The sequence below is a fragment of the Danio rerio genome, chromosome 5, assembly GCF_049306965.1.
Source record: "Danio rerio strain Tuebingen ecotype United States chromosome 5, GRCz12tu, whole genome shotgun sequence".
In the NCBI taxonomy this organism is placed as follows: Eukaryota; Metazoa; Chordata; class Actinopteri; order Cypriniformes; family Danionidae; genus Danio; species Danio rerio.
The window spans coordinates 45,148,981-45,171,377 of record NC_133180.1 but is presented as its reverse complement, the minus strand read 5'-3'; the positions used below and the strand labels follow the sequence as shown (position 1 = coordinate 45,171,377).

The following is a 22,397-nucleotide window of genomic DNA, read 5'->3' as shown; positions in this document are numbered from 1 at the left end:
TGCAAATCTGGCCTTTTTTTTATTTTTTTACCACAGAATTATGATAAGTTATAAAAATATCTTTCTCACCTCTGAATTGGCTTTTATGATTCACAATTGAGAGTTTGTATCATACAATTTAAATTAAATAATCTAAGTCTGAATAACAGTTTTACTGGAAAAAATAAGTTGGGGTAACTAGTAAATTGAAATCGAGACAATTAAAAAAACAAGCTAACGTGACAAGTAAATTTAAATTGAATTAAATAGAAAGTTTAAGTTGTAACTATAGATCAATCGAATTGCTGTAACTAGAAAAAAATGTATTACATAAGTTATAAGAACTAGAAAAGTATATTATACTTTATTATACATATATTATGTTTGTAAGAGTCCACAAACATGAGTAACATGCCAGTTAAAAATTGTTTAGTATTGAAGCTGAGTCATTGTTCATGATTTGTTCATGTTAACTAATGCATCAAGTAACAGATGACTATATTTGTAAGCAAGATATAGTATTGCTGAGTAAATGTGTTGTCTATTGGTAGGTCATGTTAACTAATTAGTGTTACATTAACAAATTAAGAAATGCTCAATATAAATTAATATTAACCAAAAAATAAATAATTCTTAACAAATGTTTTCATCAATTCATGTTTAAATTCACAAACTAAATAGACTAAACAATAAAAATATATTCAGCATTCTCCTGCTTTCGACGCCTAAACTGCAGTCTAGCCAGAGGAGAAATGGCTGTGCCCAACTGAGCCTGGTTTCTCTCAAGGTTTTTTCTTTCCTTCACTTTCGTCAATTGGTGAAGTTTTGTTCCTTGCCACTGGCTTGCTTAGTTTGGGACTTGTGAAGCTGCGCATCGATAGATTTGCTCTTAGTGTTTGGACTTTTATCAATGAAATTTAAACCACACTGAAATTAACTAAATTTCAACTCTGAAAACTGGACTGACACAGTTTCAATTTACTAGAACTTCTATGTTAAGCTGCTTTGACACAATCTACATAGTTAAAGCACTCTAGAATAAAGATCAATTGAATAGAATTAATTTAGTAATAAAAAAAAATTCATTAACAAAATATAAAAATACAACTATAAACCAACCACATTGTATACAGTATGTGCTCATTAGTTAAGAATTTGTAGCATTTGTAGCTGTATATGTCCATGAATGCAAAGTTACTGTTTAACAAACGATGAACCTCCTATTTGCTAATTCTTAATAAATATTTAGTGTGCAGTTATTTTTAAGTGTTACCCAAGTTCACAATAATGCAGTTGGCCAACAAAAACTCGTATTGTAAATTATTTAGCTTTTACAAACAACTGTTATTCTTTCTTTTCAGTCCTACACACTAGATATACACCACCTGCAGAAGATCTCACATAAACACATTGAAAACAGAGATCCACCTGCAGCAGGTGAACAGAAGTTATTGGATTTTTTGCCACAAAGGAATATAAGAGCATAGAGATGAAGAATGGTTGGATGTTTCTGTGAGATGTCCAATTCAAACAGTGGATAGGACAATCCACAAGGCCATGTTTTCTTTATGTAAGTTGCTGTCGTAACAATGTCAGCGTGTCTATGGACTGGGGAGCTTGTGCATAATAGAGTACAAGGAGGTTTGTATTGTACAGTAGTTGTGAATATAATAAATATGTGACCTGAATGGATCAGTGTTGTTTCACTATTCTACAGGGATTCAATTGACATTTTCTTCGAGTGACTCTATGATAAAGTCGGTTTCAGAATAAAATTTACACTGTAAAACAAGGTTAGACTGTATCAGCACTTTTACAAATGTGCTGAACCTGAGGACACAGGTGCCTGAATAATAAAAAAAAAAATATCTAGGACATAACTCATACTCCATTCCAGCTCACTCTATTTGGGCCACAGTTGAAAGGGGGAATACTGCTGTACATACTTGAACTAAGGCAAAAAGTATCACCATCATTTCAGTTTTATTTCATTATATTTTTATGTATACATATTTTTATATACAATGTGTATGTGTGGCACAAATTCCCATTGACTATATACATATATGTGCCATGTTTTCTTTCTTTCTTTCTTTCTTTCTTTCTTTCTTTCTGTTTGACAGATGAGAAGTAAATACACTTATAGTAATTTTTCAAGAATAAACACAAAGTTTCCATTGTCATCCTTGGTACTGACACTACAACAAAAACCTCTGTATTTGTAACTGTTTAGTCGAGCGGCATAGTGGCTCAGTGGCTCTCCCTTTTGAACAAACGACTAGTTCCTCTTCATTATACAGATTCACAAAAAGCTTCAGGAGAGCAGCAGGTTGGATGAGCAGGCTTTTAGCAGGCCATTCTGGGCTGTCCGTGCAGGTTATGATATGATAAACTGCTGAGGAGGCCTTCAAGTCTATCCAATTAAGAGGGGATACAGAAGCCTGACTTCAAGGACCAAAGGCAATTACACATTCTGACAGCAGCCTATTTATTATTTGATCCACATCCATTCCTCTCATGCTTTTTCTTCCTGTCTGCATTTAACTTGTGAAACATAGATACTGAGCTGCTTTATCATATACTGTTTGTAATGTGCTTTATGTGTCTTGCACATTATCTGTCTTGTGTTTTGGTGGGCTTTTTTATAGTTTATGCTAATTTAATGTCTCTTATTTTGAAGTTTAATGTCTTTGCTTTTTGTTGTGATGGATTTGGATTTGGAAAAATTATTATTCTGTCATTATTCACTCACCCAAACGTGTTACAAACCTATTTGTATTTCTTTATTCTGTTGAACACAAAGAAAGATATTTTGAAGAATGTTGGGAGGGGGGTGAGGGGGGGTTGGGGTATCCATTGATTTCCAAAGTATTTTTGTTCTAATGGATTACAGTGTTTTTTAAACATTCTTCAATATATATATATATATATATATATATATATATATATATATATATATATATATATATATATTGAAGAATGTTTAAGAAGGTCACAGCAAGAAGGTCGCTGGTTTGAGCCCCGGTTGGGTCAGTTGGAATTTCTGTGGAGTTTGCATGTTCTCCCTTTATTCACATGGGTTTTCTCTAGTACAGGTGCATTGATTGAGCTAAATTGGCCGAAGTGTATGTGTGTGAATGGAAGAGTGTATGGGTGTTTCCCAGTGTTGGGTTGCAGCTGGAAAGGCATCCGCTGCGTAAAAACATATGCTTGATAGCTTGTCGGTTCCCTCCACTGTGGCAACCCCTGATAAATAAAGTGGATAAACCAAAAAGAAAATGAATGAACCAATTTCTGTGTGAGGGATTCACCCAAACCTACCCCAATCATTTGTCCATCTCTTCTCTGATCGGTTGGTGGGCCAAATCAAAAGTTACTATTGGCCAACTTTGGCCCGTAGGCCCTAGTTTGGACATCTCTGATTTACATTGAAATGACTTGTAAAGTTAAACTGATTCAACTTACACATTTAAGGTAGCAAAATATGTTTAGTCTGCTAGGGACATTTTTATTTTTGAGTGAACTATCCCTTAAATACCCCAAAACCTTTTTGTTTCTCAGGTTGTCAGTGAATAGCTCTTTCTCGTGATTTCTTGTTCTTGGGTTCTTTTGGTTTTAAGTAAATACTGCACTCAGATCCACAATATTCAATTAAATAACAGAGTGACAAGATCTGAAAATGTGATTAAAATCAGGCAAGGGCTTTTCTTTTTCTGGAATGCTTTTTAAACTGTTGGTTCGGTTTAAAACAGTGGGTGAGCGGTTTCAATCGGTGCTTTTGAAAACACTATTGGTTGGATTTAGGGAAGGAAAAGTTAATCAGTCAGTCAGTCGACAGTCACCTCTTGTGTATTTACAGCAAAACAGCAGGTGCAAATGGCACTAGCGAGAGAAGTTTGAGGTTTCAAAAAGCGTACACAGTGGCCTCTGGTGGATTTTCAGAATGAGCTTTTACTTATTTATTAGATTTTCTGAGAATGATTGCAAGAGAGGGACCTGTTTTTATTAATCAAGGCTCCTATTGCGTCAATGGCGCGTGCAGATAGAGTGATTACAAACAAAGTCTCTGGCACATGGATGCTTCTGGATGAACACAGGTCATCAGCAGCGCTGTTATGCTGCAGGCAATGTTTTCCTGAGTCATTATTCCTCATTATCCCAATAGCTCAATCCGTGACAGCTGACAGTTATGTGAACATCATTGCAGACCAAGTGCACCTATTGATGGCCACCGTGTTCCCTTCCAGTTATGGCCATCATCAACAGGACAGCACCATGCCAGACTGTCAAACAAATTTTTTTACTATTTTTACCTTTTTCCAGTTTTTTTTTTTACCTGATGAAGACCATGTTGGTCAAAATGTTGTGTTATTAAAGGACTTTTTGAGAGCTAAAGTGGCAATGTGCCGATTTTCTTTTGATCTTTTGCTACTCTGCTTATTTCTGATTGAGCACCTGCCTTTGCGATATTTAGAAGTGTGCACATTTCTGTTTTGTTTGCTTTTGACCTTATAAGGACTCAATCGAACATGTGTGGTTCAACTTAGAAAAGCAGGTTCAGCTGTGTCACCATCACTCCACTGTATGGAAACTGAAGGACCTAATTCTGACAGTATGGCTCACTGTAAATACATGCATCTACCTACTTTTTGTGAAACTGCCAAATACAAACCATCAACAAAAATTTGACTGCAGTGAAGCATACCTATAAGTAACACATTTCAGATTTGCAAAAAGTATACACAGCACCTTCTAGTGCATTTATCATCTGTAACATGCAATAAAATGTACCAGCAGAATCATTTTTTATGTTTTGAAAACAATGTAGGCTTAGGCACAAATTTATAACAATCTTGGGTTGCAGAAGACCCATTGCCACTTCAGTAAATCAATGCCTTGCGTATGGCTACTGGCTACTTGCTAAGGTGGCTGGTCATAACCTTATGACACATCAGTGTATATTAATCCTAAGTTTTTCATTAAAGTGATGGTGTGGATTTTTTTATGGATGTCCGCTCCAGGATGGAGGAACACATATCCTTTCTTATGTCTTTATGATTATTAATAAAGTTGAATGTTTAAGAGCCTAGATTATTATTCTCTGGAATAATAATATTTTGAAAAAAGTTTTAATAATTTGTAGCTGTGAAATTGAAGACTATATATATATATATATATATATATATATATATATATATATATATATATATATATATATATATATATATATATATATATATATATATATATATATATATATAAGACTATAAATATTGGGTAGACCATATGCTGGATAAGTTGGTGGTTCATTCCGCTGTGGCGACCCCTGATTAATAAAGGGACTAAGCTAAAAAGAAAATAAATGAATGAATATATTAATATATATATCTCATTTAGATGTCGATGAATGGTATGGAAGTATATCCCTGACAGTTTTAAAATGCAATAGCAAATATGATTTTCCATGTGTCATAATCCAAATGCAATTGCAAATCCTGCATTACCGTTAGCATTTCCGCTTTCGTGAACACGCAGTGACTGCCTCATTTCAACTGAAAAAGCAAAGTCCATTGGCAAATGCGTTTCCCATGTCTTACAGGCTATGAGTCCGACATTTCCAAATAGCAATATTAATTGCTTTATTTGCTTTTTCTTTTTCTCCACGTTGTGCTTGTAACCTGCCAAAACTCTAATGGAATAGCAAATCCTTTTGGATAAGATCTTCCGATGCCTGAAACCTGTCAATCAAACAACAGGGGAGGGGCTATTTTATTGGGCTTGTTTGTATTGGGAAGTGCCCTCACTCACAGTCGACATGTTTACGGTTTTGAAAAATGGAGCTAATCTGGGAAACTGTGGAGCAAATTTTGACACGGGGTTGATGACAGCTCATACAATACAGATTCCCTTTTACTTAATTTACATTTAATTTTGTACACTGTAAATGTGTTTGTGGCTCTATCGAACAGCACAATCGGTCATTTGGTCTTCGCCAACCTAATTGAAGTTACTGGCAGGGTTTTATGAAGGACCAGGACGTCCTTTGGTGGAAATACCATTAGAAATCATCCAGTACTACATGATGGTTACTCGTGTGTCCAGCTTACTCGGCTGCTTGGAGTATCTGAGAGAAGCATTCAAAGAAGACTGGAGCAGCAGTGATAGCAGTGAATGAAACAGTAATATGATATAAAAAGTGAGCACAGTAAATCTGGTGGAATGCAATTGTAAATCCTATTTGCAATTGCATTTTACAATTGTCTGGCATATAATTCCATTAAAAGGCACCAGTGGATTCTCTAAACTTGTGGTAGATTTGTGTTTTTATAGTACATCAATAATGATACAGGTACGAAAAACTGTTATTGAAAGGTGTACCTACTCCACCCAGAGTTAAGTTACTCAGTTTATGAGTGTGTAAGAGGCTTGGAAACATTCTCGGTGGAAAACCTGGATTGGTTTTTGTATTAAGTAGTGACTAAATTAACCTTGGATTGGTTTTGATGTTTAGTAGTGACAAAATTAACTCTGAGAGTGTTATAAATTCCGCCACTGCTATCTTCCTGCTTTACAGACAAGGGCATGCCTGGCTTTAAGAATAGTGCAGGTCAGTTTATTAGGGAAAGAAATAATTGAATAAAAATATTTCATTAACCTAAATTGAAGTTAAAGTACATACTGTAATTGAGTGTTTTGTCTATAAATATTTTACACTTGATGGCATTTAAACAGTGACATTGGCACTCACCAAATTGTCCAGAGAGCACCTTCACTTAAGCACAGGTAAATTAAACAGAGCGCCCTACGAACTCATTTGCGACTGTTAAAGCTTGCTCCTGCTGATGAGACTGCAAACTCTCTTCAGTAAGTCTCTGACTCTGGCTCTTTTTTATCTGACAGACTGGTCATTTTTTGGGTTAAAACTGTACAAATCCCTACGAAAGTATTCTGAGAGTGTGTCCTGAATAAAAAGACATTCACTTTTTATTGTAATACTTATGTTAATGATCATGTGCAAACTATGTTTACAACATTCCAATAAAATTGGGATGAAACTTTTGATTGAACCGGTTGGCATTTATTTATTTATTTCCTTTTGCCTTCTTTGCCTCTTGAGAACCACTTTTTTGTTTTTTATTTTAAATAGTCTGAAGTATAAAAATGCACATCTTCTTAACCCACTCCACAGGGATAATAATGACATGAAAAGAAAGCACCAGACAAAACAAAAAGAGACAAAAACCCCACAAAGGAACCCATGGCAGACAGTATATCTTACGATTCGCCTGGCTTCAAAGTCTACTCAAACTGATAAAACTGATCAAAGAGGTCGTACTCTGTGGAAACTTCTTTTCTTTTGCATTCTTCTAATGTTCTGACATTCAGGGTTTGTATAGAAGTGTATTTGAATACTGGAATAAAGGGGGAGAGATATACCCTGAGAACAGAGGGTATAAACAAATAAAGTCATAGCCACATGAGTGACATTTAAGCCGGCTGGTATTCTCAACCTCTCGCTGCATCTCCATGTGACAGTGGTCCCCGCCAACTCTGCAGGAATTTTATATTCAATTACATTCTGCATGTTTGAAAACCTTCCAGTAAATGTCAGAAAGTAAATAAGATGGGATGCTGTGCACCCTGCTTCCCTTGAAGATGGAGATTTGGAGTCACAGGCTACTTTGAAAGGGATATTGAGGCTTATGCTCTCAGCTTCCAGGTCACTGGAACATCGAGAATCAGCAGAGAGCATGAACCGATGCTTCACCTTCAGCCTCTGTGTGTGGACACAGACACAAAAACACATCGACAGTGCCTTTTCAAGTAGATCATGTGACCTTGGAAACATGCACATGACTTTTTATAGCTGACACTACATTCAGCTGCAAAAACAAATGTCTTGTGTGTATTATTGTATGTGACAAAATCAAGCTGAAGTGTAACACAGCTTTTTTTCTGAAATAAATTTATTAATTAAAAAAAAAAAAAAAGAATTATTGTCTTATATTTTTACATTGAGTTACAAAAAAAAAACATTAAAATGTCATTCTTTAAAGCCTAAAGGCAAGGATACACCAATCCAATGCCAAACAACTAGCGTATACAAAAACCAACTGTGTTGTTGCTTCATTCCTGGCCTTATCGATGTCGGCCATCAGCTGAAGAAAGCACTCTGATTAGATATTCAGCAAGGAATCAGAGTGCAAGACTGTACCCAAGTATACAGTACAATTATAGTTAAGAAGTAACTCAAATAAGTAGGCGGTAAATTTGCTACATTTCTCATATATTTGGAAATGATATGGATAATTATTTTAGATGATCATACATATTTGCATGAGTGAATCCCTCTGTGGTGAATAAGAATTACTGTGATTATGGTGCTAAACAATGCTTTGTTTACATCTTTGCACATTTTGTCTTCTGGTTTCCCTTTATGGAAAATAAACTGATTACAACACTTTGTACATGATCATGGCCCATAAAAGAGATTTTACACACACACACATGAACACATAAGTGAACATTTAGAGTGAATCAAAACCTTTCATAAAAACTGCCCAAAATTTATTGATAAACACTCATTATTGTCTTATGACAAATTTTGTAAACTTTTTGGATCCGCATCAAATGTATACAATATATGCTGTGTACAGTTTAAGTCAGAAGTCAGTTAGTTAATTTTCATTCATTCATTTTCTTGTCGGTGTAGTCCCTTTATTAATTCAGGGTCGCCATAGCGGAATGAACCGCCAACTTATCCAGCACGTTTTTACGCAGCGGATACCCTTCCAGCTGCAACTTATCTCTGGGAAACATCCACACACTCATTCATACACACTCTCATACACTATGGACTACCCAATTCACCATGTCTTTGGACTGTGGAGGAAACCCACGTGAACGCAGAGAACATGCAAACTCCACACAGAAACGCCTACTGAGCCAAGCCGAGCCGAGGTTCGAACCAGCGACACTATCTACTGTGCTACTGCGTTGCCCGTCCTGTAATTTTTTCTTTTTAAAATATTTCCCAAGTTATTTTTAACAAAGCACAACATTTTTCACAGTATTTCCTATAATATATTTTCTTTTGGAGGAAGTCTTATTTGTTTTATTTTGCCTAGATTAAAAGCAGTCAAAAAAAAAAAAAAATATATATATATATATATATATATATATATATATATATATATATATATATATATATATATATATATATATAATTACGAATATAAAAAGTACCTATATACAATATACATTTACGTTATACAATAACTTGCCTAATTACCCTATATATAATTAACCTAATTAACTAGTTAAGCATTTAAATTGCACTTTAAGCTAAAAACTACGCTGTAAAACATAAATTTTTAAAGCAACCAGCTTCAGGGCATTTTTTTGAGTTTACTCAACTTAAATTGAGTCAAGAGCAGCTAACAGTTGTCAGCTCAAAAAATCTCAGTAGCAAGTTGCCTTACAATCTTGAGTTTACAGTGTTGTAGCCTAGAATAAATATCTAGTAAATATTAAGTACTGTCATCATGATTGATAAAAAAAAGACATTGATTATTAGAAATTAGTTATGGTCATTAGTTGATGTTCAGAAAGATGTTGGAAAAAATATCTTCTAAATGTAACATAGCTATTATATCAAGGCTCTTATTTTTCCTTTACAGCATACTAAACATTGTCTACTAAGTAATTCATATAACCAACAATTGTTTAACATTCATTGTTTAACATTTATTTTTATTGCATTTTTGCATGTCCATGTCAGACAATATTGCGGATGTAGTTGACGTCTAAAATGTAAAGGTTTATTATTTGCAATTGTTTATGATTTATAGCCTTAAAAATGAGCTTAAAGCACAGTCGCTGTGCCGTGCGTCCGCCCATCAGCAGGTTTAGTTTCTACCTGACCTGTCTGACTAGGACAAACAGGAAGTATCCCCGCGTAGGAGATCGCATGCTGGAATCAATGCTTTAACTTTACTGTCAAAATGCACACGGGCAAAATGGTGCAAAGCACGGTTAAATACAAAGTACTTTCGAGCGAATTGAAAGAGGAAGACGAGGACGACTGTACCGAAGAAGAAGACGATGAAGAAATTACCATAGATTTTCATTCGTAAGTTACAATATGAAAGTAACTTTTGCTTGCCGTCTGTCGCACAAGAACATTTCAAATTGGCCTGTTTTTAATGTGGGAATCGATTTTTTGTTCTGTTGTGTCTGGGCTGCTTATAGTTAGGATTGTTAGACAACAGGTGCAATCTAACCTGCTAAACCAGCCTGATGTTAAACATACAGTACGACGCGACAAAGCACCTGCAATGCCAGACCGGTCGACTGAACGCAACCTTTCTTTCAAGCGTTACCGCATCGCGTCGCTTTCAGAAATATAGTTTAATAGCCTAAATGTTAAAAAGTCTCAATACTTTATATTGTGTCAAAGTGTTGACTCTTCTGCAATTACATCAACGAGTGTTAATCTTGACCTTCAAATCAAGAACAAACTTGTTTTAACTGAATCAGTCAAACATATAATTATGTTTAAGTTTAAGCTTAGTCTTTTTCTTATTCCAAATAAATAGTAAAAAAGTATGAATGTATACTGCTGTCAGTAACCGGAAAAAATATTATTGTTTGTATTTTATACTGTATTTTAAATTATATCTATTTCTGGCGTGCAATAATAAATATATGTCGATTTAATGCTCAATAAGCACTGACATGATAATCATGCTTATAAAATTTGAAAACTAGTTTTGTCCTGCTTCATTTTTATAAACAATGAACGTTATAATTCAGAACCATTAAATACCCACACATGAGAATATACATAAATACAACATTTATTTATTTATTTATTTATTTATTTATTTATTTATCAGTGACGCATTAATTGATAAAAAGTGACAAAAATTAAAGAGGTTATTAATGTCACAAAATATTTTGGTCCCACTTTATATTAAGTGACCTTAACTACTATGTACTTACTTCAAATATTTAAATACAATGTACTTACAGTGTTCATAATGCATTGCAGAACACTTCTGGTGCTCTTGAGGTGGGATTAGAGAAAGGCTCAGTGATATGGGTAGGTGTAAGAGATGGTCAACAGTGTAATAACAAATGTAATTACAGAAATAAATTAGAGATGTAATTACATAGTGTTATTTAATCAAGCATAAATATAATACAAAACATGTATTTACACTAAGTACATTGTAACAAATTATTAAGTTCAGTGTAAGTACATATTAGTTCATATAAAGTGGAACCAACCTTTTATTTAAAATATTCTGTGTTAAAAATTCTATTATTAACTCATTCTGTGGTGCGTTTCCCAAACAACAACATAACTTGTGGCTAAACTATCAAAGTATCTACAATGCATCATTTGGGAAAAGAACGATGTAGAGATGAGTGTTTGTTTCCCAAAACCGTAATTTCTCTGTCGCAGATCCAATGTTTGAACTGTGTTAGTTATAACAAAACGTCCATCATGACGCTCTAAACGGGGTGGAGTAACAACTTCTTTAGAGAAGAACCCCATAATTTTTTTGTGCATATCAAACATTTTTTAATAATGATGATAATAACCACCAGTAATCAAAGAATATCATATTTAAGTGATTCCAAAAGGGTTGAATGTTCAGCTTTGCATCGCAGGAATATATATTTTTAAGTTATGTTTATTTTTATATTATTATATTATAGTATTTATTCTGGTAACACTTTATTTTGATGGTATTACTCCATTTGAGTATTCATAGACTTTCTGCTTAATTTCTGTTGATATGCTCCTTCAACAGACATTTAACTAACTATAAGAAACTTTGTAATTACATGTCAACTTACACTAACCCTAACCCCAATTTAACAGTCTACTTATAATGAGAATGAGAATTAGTTTGCATATATAATGAGAATTAGTTTGCATCTAGATGCAATGTAACTTAAATTCGACAAAAGGACCATCAAAATATAGTGTGACCTTAATTTTAAACATGTTCAAATAAAGAAAAAAAAAGTTATTTAAAATGAAATAATATTTCTCAATGTTAATGTTTCATGAATATTTTAAACAGAATAAATGCCTTGATGAGTAAAGCAGATGCTTCAAACCTTTTGATGTCTAATGTATCATAGCATGCATTAGAATTATACATAAACTAGTGCATTATAACAAAAAATATGCAAAATCAAACAAAAACCTTTCCAGAGGAATCGGTCAACTTTTCTTCATTGAATCTTGAATATCTCATTTGTATCCTGTTTGTTTTGCATGCACATTTACACTGGTTCAGACACAAACGTCATGAGCGTAAATTAAGAATCTTAATCTCTTAATAATCAGGATCTTAATTTTTGTGTGTACTGTTCCGTTTCCAACTGTGCAATCTATTCCATCTATCAGCCAGCAGATCAAAGTGATGAGCGAACCACTGACATACTCAGACACATCCAGAACAACATCACAGAAAGCTAAATTTACTTTATGCATGTGCTTTGTGAATATTATCTCTCTTCTTAATGTTCTTACACAATACAGGCCCGTCATCCATCAGCAAGGTGACAGAATGAGAAATGGCATCTGCATCAGGGTCATGGTGGCTGTGATTTTTTTGGGAATCGTTTTTGGATTTCTGGTCTATGAGTGGAGCTGCTATTGTCCTGGAGTTGATTGTCAGGATTTGTCACATCTTCAGGAGCCTAACAGGACACTGAAGACTTCTGAAGATACAGATCATCACGAACACCACCACAATCATCATGAGGACGATGATGATGATGACCACGAGCAAAAAGACGAAGATGATCATGAGAGTCGTACTCATCAACACAGTCAACCACTGTACCATCATGCTGCTATCATCACAGACTCAGGCATGACTCCTTACGTTAATGTCCTAACTCATTTCTAATAACTCATTTCTTTTGTCTGGTGACAATGCATAATACTTTACTAGTTATTCGCAAGATACTAATAATCAGCTTAAAGTGCAATAAAACAAAGAAACAAAATGCTAGGTTATTATGTTAACAGGGAAAATTAGGTTAAATAGGCAAGCTACTGAAAAACAGTGCTTTGTTCTGTAGACCAGTGGTTCTCAAACTTTTTTCATCAATTACCACCTTCTAAAAAAATTGTCTCTCCAAGTACCACCAAAATGAGCAGTATTGAAATACAGTAGTGTAGTAGGCCCAGTAAAGCAGCTACAACTCTGCACAGTTAAAAAACCTGGCAGATTACCTCAGAAATATAGCCTATATATAATATATGGCATATTATATACATAATTTTTTATAAATTTTGAATTATATGTAGCATGTACATGACATATTTAATTCCTCCGTGTACCACTGGAAGGAAGCCTGCGTACCACTAGTGGTAAACGTACCACAGTTTGAAAACCACTGCTGTAGACAATCGAAAAAAAAATGTAAGGGGTTTAATATTTTTTACCCTAAAATTGTTTCAACCAAGGCTCATTCTGATTATGTACCCCTAAATACATTTCTGGAGAGAGCAAAATATGTCCCAGGAGCTGCGCTGTATACGCCTTTTTAGTTTTCAAATATCTTTCAAGAGTGCCATTCGTGCCTGCTGTTTTCACGTAAATCCACCAGAGGCTGCTGTCGACTGATTGATTTACTGACTAAACAACCAACCAATACCCCACCCTTTCCCTTCCCTAAACCCAACCAATAGTGTTTTAAAAAGTACAGATTGACCTGATCACCTCCTTCCCTAAATCCAACCGCAGTGCTTTAAGAAACAATGCAGAAAAAGAAAATAGATTTTTACCATGTTCTCAGATTTTACCACATTCTCACCCTGTTATTTACTTGTTTGTTTAATTTTTTGGCTTCTGCTTTTTACGCGCTTTCTAGAACTGTTCTTCACCTGACTTAAACTCTGTTGTTGCAGTCAACTCCACTCTGCGTCTCAAGTCCACCGGCGTAAATGAAAAAACTGCAAACAGCGAGAAAGCCGTCCATACGGAGGTTATCGGTCAGCTGGTACGCGAGAAAAGGAATGCCGTTATACCGCTCCATAATGTGCATTTTAAAGATGAAATGCAGCTCTGGCTACATAATTTGTAATCTCCAGATATGTATATAGGGCTATGATTTCATAATGAGCCTATGTTCAATTGTTTTTACAAATAAAAAAATATATACTGTAAATTCCAGACAAACTAAAAGAAATAAGACTTTATACAAAATACAAAAAATTGGACATTTGTGAACATTTATTGATCTTTTCAAAATTAATTGGGAAATATTTTGAAAGAATAAAAATGTTATAGGAGGGATAATAATTTTGAGTTAAATATGAAATTATGACAGACATGTTTGTGATGTTGTACTGTCTGACTTTTTTATTTATTATAGCGATCTGCTCCAGTATTGGTAAGGATATTCTTGCGGAGAGCGGGAATGTGATTGATGCAGGGATTGCTGCTTTACTTTGCCTAGGAGTTGTTCATCCACACACTGCTGGATTAGGTTTGTGTTTTTCAGTGTTCATCACTTCACTTTTCTACAAACACATTTTTTCAGTGTTGTCAAGGTTGATAAGCTCCCAGCAGGCATGGTACGTCAACATGATGACAGATTGACTTTGTACCCCGATGTCGTGGGGACATCGCAATTTGCTTGGAATTGAAAATCAGATTGATGTCAGAACCCAACGTCACGCTGACATTAATGCCCGATGTCCAACCTAAAATCAACCAAATATCAACATCTAGTGATGTTACAGCTTGACGTTGTGGGGATGTTACCAATATGACGTCTATCAGATGTTAGAATTTGGTTGAAATACTAATACTTCAAGAAATCAAGAAATACTAGTGTATTCTGTACGGGTTGTCTCTGAGGGGGAAAGGGATATTATTAAGAGCATTGCAACAAATTTCTTAACTTTCACTCTTACCTTAGTATCTTGTATGCATATAGTATGTGTTTCACTGTAATTTGTGGCAACATATGACAATGAGTGCTGCAGTTGCTATGGTTACAGCATTTTACAGTAAACAGAATGTAATGAACCTCCAAGCCAACCTTTACTAAAACCACAGTTGTATTAAAATATTTTGCTACAAACATCAACACAGAAATCCAAAAGCTTAAACCAAACTGAACATTGAATGGTAGACTATTATTTTAGATGAAGACAAAAATACATATATTGATAAATATAAACACTTCTCACTTAAATCAGCAGTTCTCAGTCCTCATGACCCAGCTCTGCACATTTTTTTGTTTTTCTTATCACTCAAGAGACTTGTTTCATTTGCCCATAAGTGCCCTGCAAAGTGTATGTCATAGAATATTCTACCATGATTACAGTTTGAAAGAAACATCCCTTTCAAAAATACAGCTTAAACCATCCTAAGCTGGTAGATTGGTTTTAGCTGGTTGACCAGCCTGGTTTTAGAGGGGTTTCCAGCCATTTCCAGCCAGGTCTTAACCAGCTTAAATAACCAGCTAAAACCAGCTTGACCTGCTTGGTTTAAGCTGGTTTTGGCTGGGCTTCCAGCCTGGCTAGGCTGGTCAAGCTGGTTTTAGCTGGTCATCACCCAGGAAACCATCCTAGAGTTGGCCAAAACCTCTCTGAAACCAGACTGGTCAACCAGCTAAAACCAGCCAACCAGCCTAGACTGGCTTAAGCTGTTTTTTTCCAGGTGGGATGTTCACTTCAATGGGTTTTAAAACATGACTTGCTTATTTTTCTTTAAGAAATTATGGAATAACTATTCACACTTCATGTAAATACACTGCAAATCTTAAAGTTCAGCCATTTTCCATGTGCAAGGGGTACAGAACAATGAACACTCTGTAGAGTACATGTCAGTGGAAGTTCCTTCATGGAGCTCTTTTCTAACAAGCTATTGATCTACAGTATATCAGATGTGTTAGACATGAGAAACATGCTAAATGTGCAGAGTCATGAGTACCAGGATTAGGAACCACTGCCTTAAATGTATTAAAGTGAAAGGGTTTCTAAGGACTTTGTAGCGATGCTTAAATGAATACTTGGACCGTCAGGGCCAGCAAATTTCATATAGTCTGTTAATTTCATAACATTCCTCTTGGTTTTGCTACTTTTAGTAGTGTATGTTAATATTAGAACTTTTAACACTGCAAAAAATGCTTTTCTTACTTAGATTTTTTGTCTTGTTTCTAGTCCAAATATCTTACAATTCCTAAATCAAGAAGCATTTTCTAGACAAGAAAAACATATAGTCTTGTTATCAGAAATAATATGCCAAAAATAGGTGAGTCTTTCCTTAAAACAAGCAAAATAATCTGCCAATGGGGTAAGCAAAATAATCTTACGTCAAAAGAAAAAATAAGATTAATTTGCTTACCCTATTGGCAGATTATTTTGCTTGTTTTAAGGAAAAACTCACTTAATATTGGCATTTTATTTCTCAAAACAAGACAATATGTTTTGCTTGTCTAGAAAATGCTTCTTGATATAAGAAATTTTAGATATTTAGACTAGAAACAAGACAAAAAATCTAAGCAAGAAAAGCATTTTTTGCAGTGAACCAATCATATTTCAGCAATCGATCAAAGAAATATGCCCTGAGGCCTTCAAAATTTGCAAGCACAGGTTTCTGTAGCTTAAATAAATGACAGAGAGACTGTTACTTTACCCAATCCGATTTTAAATTGGCTGCACCAGGGCCATCTAGCAGGCAAACGACAACGTCAACGTGTACTAGTCATTTTGATTGGATGGTCAGACCTATCAACCAGCATCGCTGTGAATATGTTTTATTTTCCTGCAGAATTATTATTGTAGATTATCAGTGCATTCTGGAAAAACAACCGGCAACTTTAAATGTCAAAAAAGGTAGTAACTTAACTTAAGAGTTAGCCTGCTGAATGACTGTGGACAACAACCAGACACATTTCAGCAGTGTTGTGAAAGACTTATTATGAAGATTTTCACATTTGGACTTGCTTAAACACTGTTAGCATTGTATTCTGGTGATAATTACAAGAAATAAGAATGTCTTGTTAACCAGGCTTTTTCTCTGACCAGGGTAGACATGAGTTAGACCTGTTTGTTACTCTGTTGGACTGTATTTTTGAGTAATATGTATGGTTTGTATTGCTGTGGTTTCATCATGATGGTATTAAGAGTTGGATTCATTCGTGCAGAACAACACTGCAGGCCTAGTTGTGAAAGGAACGGTCCACCACTGAGTTTTACTAAAGGATGCATCAACTTTAAACCTAAGGGTTTTCTAAGCTTAAGGGCTTTCATGCAGCCAGGCCCAGTTCATTAAAGACTTCTGGTTTGTTCACACTTGGCAGGTTTGGTTCGATTAAAACAAACTCTGGTGAGATTGCTCTGTTAGTGAGGTTCACTTGAGTAAGTGTGAACGCAGCCATCCAGAGCTTGGTGTGCATCAAACAAGTGGACCGAGACCCCTGAAAAGATGAGGCTGTTTCTGTTTCCAGACAGCAACTTGTGCAGTTCGACTGAAATATGAATTCAACACAGACCAAAGACATCCATACAAACCAAAAACAGAACAAGATGTTGCATGATGCAACCATAAAAAGGACAGATGCTCAAAACATACCTGGCTTCTAGTTGCAAAATTGACTGTAAAATCCAATACAAACATTGGAAATGTAGCAGATCTCTGTTTGTGTGCAGGATGTCCTTGTGCAGCCTTTACAAATGAAAAAGCTCTTTGATACATTTCCATATATACTTGCAATGAGTTTTTTTCTTCAGTCTTTATTAACTAATTTATTTTTTTGGTCAGTCTTAAATATGATTGTGTGATTGTCAACCAGGACCAAATGATTCTTGCCTCAGTTTGTTTTTAGAGACATCTTCATATTGATCTAGTTGTTTGATCCTTGAATCATAGCTTACGCAATGTGCAGGGGAATTGATTTGAAGAACCCACAGAATGTTAAAATAATGATAATAATAATATGACATGTCTTCGCTTCTTTCCACACTAGAAAGGTGTAACAAAAATGCCCCAGCCTGTCCTGATCTTTAGTGTTTAGTGCTTTAGTGATCATGAGCTGGGGGCACAGTATCAATATCCTGGCTAATCTCCCACAGACCCAGATCTCAGAGGCACAATCATGATACCACTACACCCCATTTTTACTGCATAAGATTCCAAAAAAGCAAACAAATATGAAAAATGAACACCATGGGGCCTGTTCCATAAACCAGCTTATTTTGGTAAGTCAGGTTTATTAATGGTGGATTTGGTTTCATGAATCAAATTTGCGATGGTTCAAACTCAGTTACTGTGGCAGGGGAAACTAGCCTGGTCCAGTGCAGGTTAACTCTCAGGTCTTAAGATTAAGCTTAATCAAAGTAATGTTATCATTCACCCGCCACAGTTTGATGTCATTTTAATTCACTTAACCTCTTAATACTTAATAATGATTAATACTTTATAGTCACTTAATAGTATATATATATATATATATATATATATATATATATATATATATATATATATATATATATATATATATATATATATATATATATATATATATATATTTATTTATTTATTTTAATTTTTTTTTTTTAATGGAAAGATATATACATTTAAATGTAAATGTTATTTATGTTTCTGTTTTCCTGTTTATTAAATTTTATTTAATATTTTCCCCCAACATATTAATTTGGGTGCACTAATTTTTGAACTGTGATCTGAGTTTGGTACTAAATAATCTAATGTATATGCACAACGCTATGAATTACATCTAAATTAAAAAATAGATTCTTTTAGAAATGTAACTTTAAATTAATTAATTCATTCATTCATTTATTCATTTTCTTGTCGGCTTAGTCCCTTTATTAATCCGGGTTCTTATCCAACACGTTTTTATGCAGCGGATGCCCTTCCAGTCGCAACCCATCTCTGGGAAACATTCACACATACACTCATACACTACGGACAATTTAGCCTACTCAATTCACTATGTAAACATAGTTGTGTCTCATTTCAGAGATCTTTCTTTTATTGTAGTTGCCAAATGATCAAATGATCTTCAACTTGCTGTTATGGAACCAGATTAAGCATGGACGTTTAGTTCAGCTCTTTGATGTCAGGTTTTTGACTTTAATAATAATTTTTCTAAACAACTTTTATGAATTAGCCCCCTGAACATCTTTGTATTCTGGCTAAAATGAGAATCGCAATTTTTTTTGCTTAAAATAAAGATCACGATTTTCTCACGATTCTGTAGATGTAAAATAAAGGTATGGTAAAAAAAAATAACATATGGCACAACTTCAATAATAATATTATGTGTAAGTCTACTGGTTTTTATAAATAATTATTTTACTACTTATAATAATTCTGAATTCTTGAATTATTATGTTTGAAATATATGCTTGCAATCTGTCATATTAGACAATTTTATTCACTGGTAAAATCAGACATTTGCCATTATCAGATTATATTCAATAATACATAGGCAAGAGTAGTTATACTGACATTGTAAACATTTATTTTTATGCACAAATGTGAGTTCGCAGAAAGAAAAAAACATATCAAATGCTTGTCGTAATCATAACTCTAAAATGCGATATGATCATTTCAATGAAGTGCACACTTTCAGTTTCATTCTGACTGCTAAGTGCTTGTTCATACTTCGCGTACGGCTCCCAAACGATCACTCTGTGCCACAAACTGAATATTATATTTAATGCCTCCAGTCAACAGAAGATAGCAATTTTTGGCTTTAATTTTCCAGGACAAGTGAAGCCATGAGTGAATGACTGGTGCTTCATTTCCTTTAAAATGTTGGAAGTCATTTTCTTATTTGGTCTGGACCAAACAATGCACAAGAACTGAAATTCGAACCTTAGTCAAGTGTGAGGTCATGACAAGACTTGACAAAATAGCTTATCTTAAACTTACATTGAGGTTGACTCACACTTGATTTGAATGAGCTGCTTTCAACTATAATGCGTCTGGTGTTGTAATGATTTGGAGATTTATCAAGGATTTTTTAGGTCTCTCCGGGGAATATAATTACCTGGAATCTTTGGTTTTAATGTTTAACAAAATTCATGTATGTTTTATTGAAGTGAATTTCAAATGGTTTAAGCAAGCAATTTTAAAGCCATCTTTTAGATGTAAAATAATGTTTATGAAAGGTTATAGCAGAAATTAGACAGACACAAACCATTACATGAATACTTGAGCACTCTCAAATGCATAGTGTTTCGTTTTTAATGTCTACAACTAATTAGCGATGCATTTGCCTTTCACAAGGTTACTAAAAGCTTGAACTACTTTTCGAGGATGTTGAATGATTCATTCATGCTTTTCTTTTTCTTCAAGGTGGAGTGTTTTCTGCAGTTTTCTACAATCACACTACGAGATCATTTAAAGCGGTACGTGACACCTTTCAGAGCCTGCCTGCATACAGCGCACCTTCATTACTGCAGGGCCTTCGGCTGCTGCACTCCAGCTACGGGCATTTAGAATGGGCTCGACTTTTCGAAGGCGCTACAAAACTTGCTAAAGAAGGTTTCCTTATCGATGCACTTCTGTCCAGTGCTTTGGAAGCCCACAAGGACCAAATACTCCAGTCAGGACTGTGCGATCTGTTCTGCGATACAGCCGGCCGTGTGAAATCAGAGGGCGAGCGTGTCGCCAATGGGAATCTATCAGAGGTTTTGCTGAGCGTCAGTCTAAATGGCTCCCATTTCCCAGAAAAGCTGGCCGTAAAATTGGCCCAAGACATTTCTGAAGCTGAGAGAACGGCTTTCCTTGCTGCCGCTCAGGCCAGCAGCGGAGAAATCAATGAGCCCCTTATCATGGCAAAGGAGAAATACAGCATTCTTTCGGCCCCCTCACAGCTCACAGGTGGAATGATATCCAATTTATTAGATAGAGTCCGAGAGCAAAACCTCGCTTTTCCGAGCCACGGAGATCTCGCTAATGCCTCTGCCTCTTATAATGCCCTCTTAAATTTGGTGAATGAATTCCTCAACACAAGTCTCAGAGAGAAATTCCCCCTAAATACCACAAGCAGTCATGTAGGAGCCCTTGATAGTCACGGCAATTTCATAGTAATCTCCACCTCGCTCAACAGCACATGGGGATCCAGGCGTTACTTACCAAGCAGCGGAGTGATCCTCAACGACTTTACCTCTGACATCACCCAGATGCCTTATTTCAGTTTTCCTCTGGTGCTAAAGATAATCGAAGATGAAAACGAAGATGATGAGGTGCAGTTTGTTGCTTTAACTGGAGGTCTTTCAGCTCTACTTAATTCTGTGGTTATTTTGAGGAACCTGGTTGACTTTGGCTTTTCTGCTCCTGAGACTATGAGTCCTGCTTCTCTATCTGGCTGCATGTCTTTCACAAACAGCTTGGTTTCCTTCCACATGATTTCAGAAGGAGATGGACTGAATATGGGTGACTGTTCAGATCTCTTTTTGTCTCTTCTGCTTCGCTTGAATGCAAAACATGTAGGAGCCTATGGAGCCCCTGCTCCTGCAGTCCACGCTGATGGATACTAAGGCAACATTAAAAAGGACAGGAATGACATTTGATGTTAAAAATGATACTTATGCACTTTAAAAGCACTGCACTCATGACTTACGTACAGGGTTAGGATGTGGGTGTAATTTTGTTTACTGGTGTTTTAAGATTTTAAACATTATAACATTCTGCTTTTTTACCCAAAGCAATTTATGTCCTAAATGTTCCCTTATTTCTAAGAAGCAGCTTCTTTGGCATCCTGAGATGTCTTTGTATTGATTTTTTGGTGTAATCCTGTGAATCTGTGCTGTGCACACTAAAGCAAACAGGTGAATGGATTTGTTGAACCTTAATGAGTGAAGGACTGCTGCTGGTTTGATAACCAACAGACACTTACAGGTGTGTTTCGTGTCACATGATGTTTTTTTTTTTTACTTTTATACAACCCTGCCTCTGAGGAAGATTTTTTTGTATTTTCTAAAAGTCTGCTGCAGTTTGTATTCCCTAAAAGCAAGCATGTGAACTAAAGATACTGTGTTATGTGTAAAAGGAGACACTGCAGGGAAGCAGGACAAACACCTGAGAAGCTATAATGTAGAATAACTAAATATGTAAAGTATGGAGTCAATCTAGGGGTAATATAAACTTGCAAAATAAAAGAAACAAGTTTTTGTAACAAAAAAATAAGGTCTTAATCAATATATATATATATATATATATATATATATATATATATATATATATATATATATATATATATATATTTGCACATTTTTTAAAAAATAAAATTGCCTTTACAAAACCCATCCACTCAATTGCAATGCTCATTTTGATCTGGTGTTTAGTCAACCGTGAGTTTGCGATGCTGTTCACACTTTGCACTTATGTTGGGAACTT

At 35.1% G+C, this 22,397-nt stretch overlaps 1 protein-coding gene across 1 annotated transcript; it reads left to right on the top strand.

Moving 5' to 3' along the window:
• Positions 1-9,913: 9,913 nt before the first annotated feature.
• On the top strand, positions 9,914-22,163 carry ggt6 (gamma-glutamyltransferase 6). The gene is made up of 4 exons (XM_073951384.1): positions 9,914-10,111; positions 12,542-12,876; positions 14,389-14,502; positions 20,352-22,163. The coding sequence occupies exons 1-4, from the start codon at positions 9,984-9,986 to the stop codon at positions 21,536-21,538; spliced, it is 1,764 nt and encodes a 587-aa protein (XP_073807485.1). The 5' UTR covers positions 9,914-9,983; the 3' UTR covers positions 21,539-22,163.
• The last annotated feature ends 234 nt before the right edge of the window (positions 22,164-22,397 follow it).

Excerpts from the sequence above, each read along its gene's own strand:
- ggt6 (XM_073951384.1), top strand. The coding sequence starts at position 9,984 with ATGCACACGGGCAAAATGGTGCAAAGCACGGTTAAATACAAAGTACTT. Across the intron at positions 10,112-12,541 it reads ATTACCATAGATTTTCATTC|GCCCGTCATCCATCAGCAAG; the intron begins GTAAGTTACAAT and ends TACACAATACAG. Across the intron at positions 14,503-20,351 it reads TCCACACACTGCTGGATTAG|GTGGAGTGTTTTCTGCAGTT; the intron begins GTTTGTGTTTTT and ends TTTTTCTTCAAG.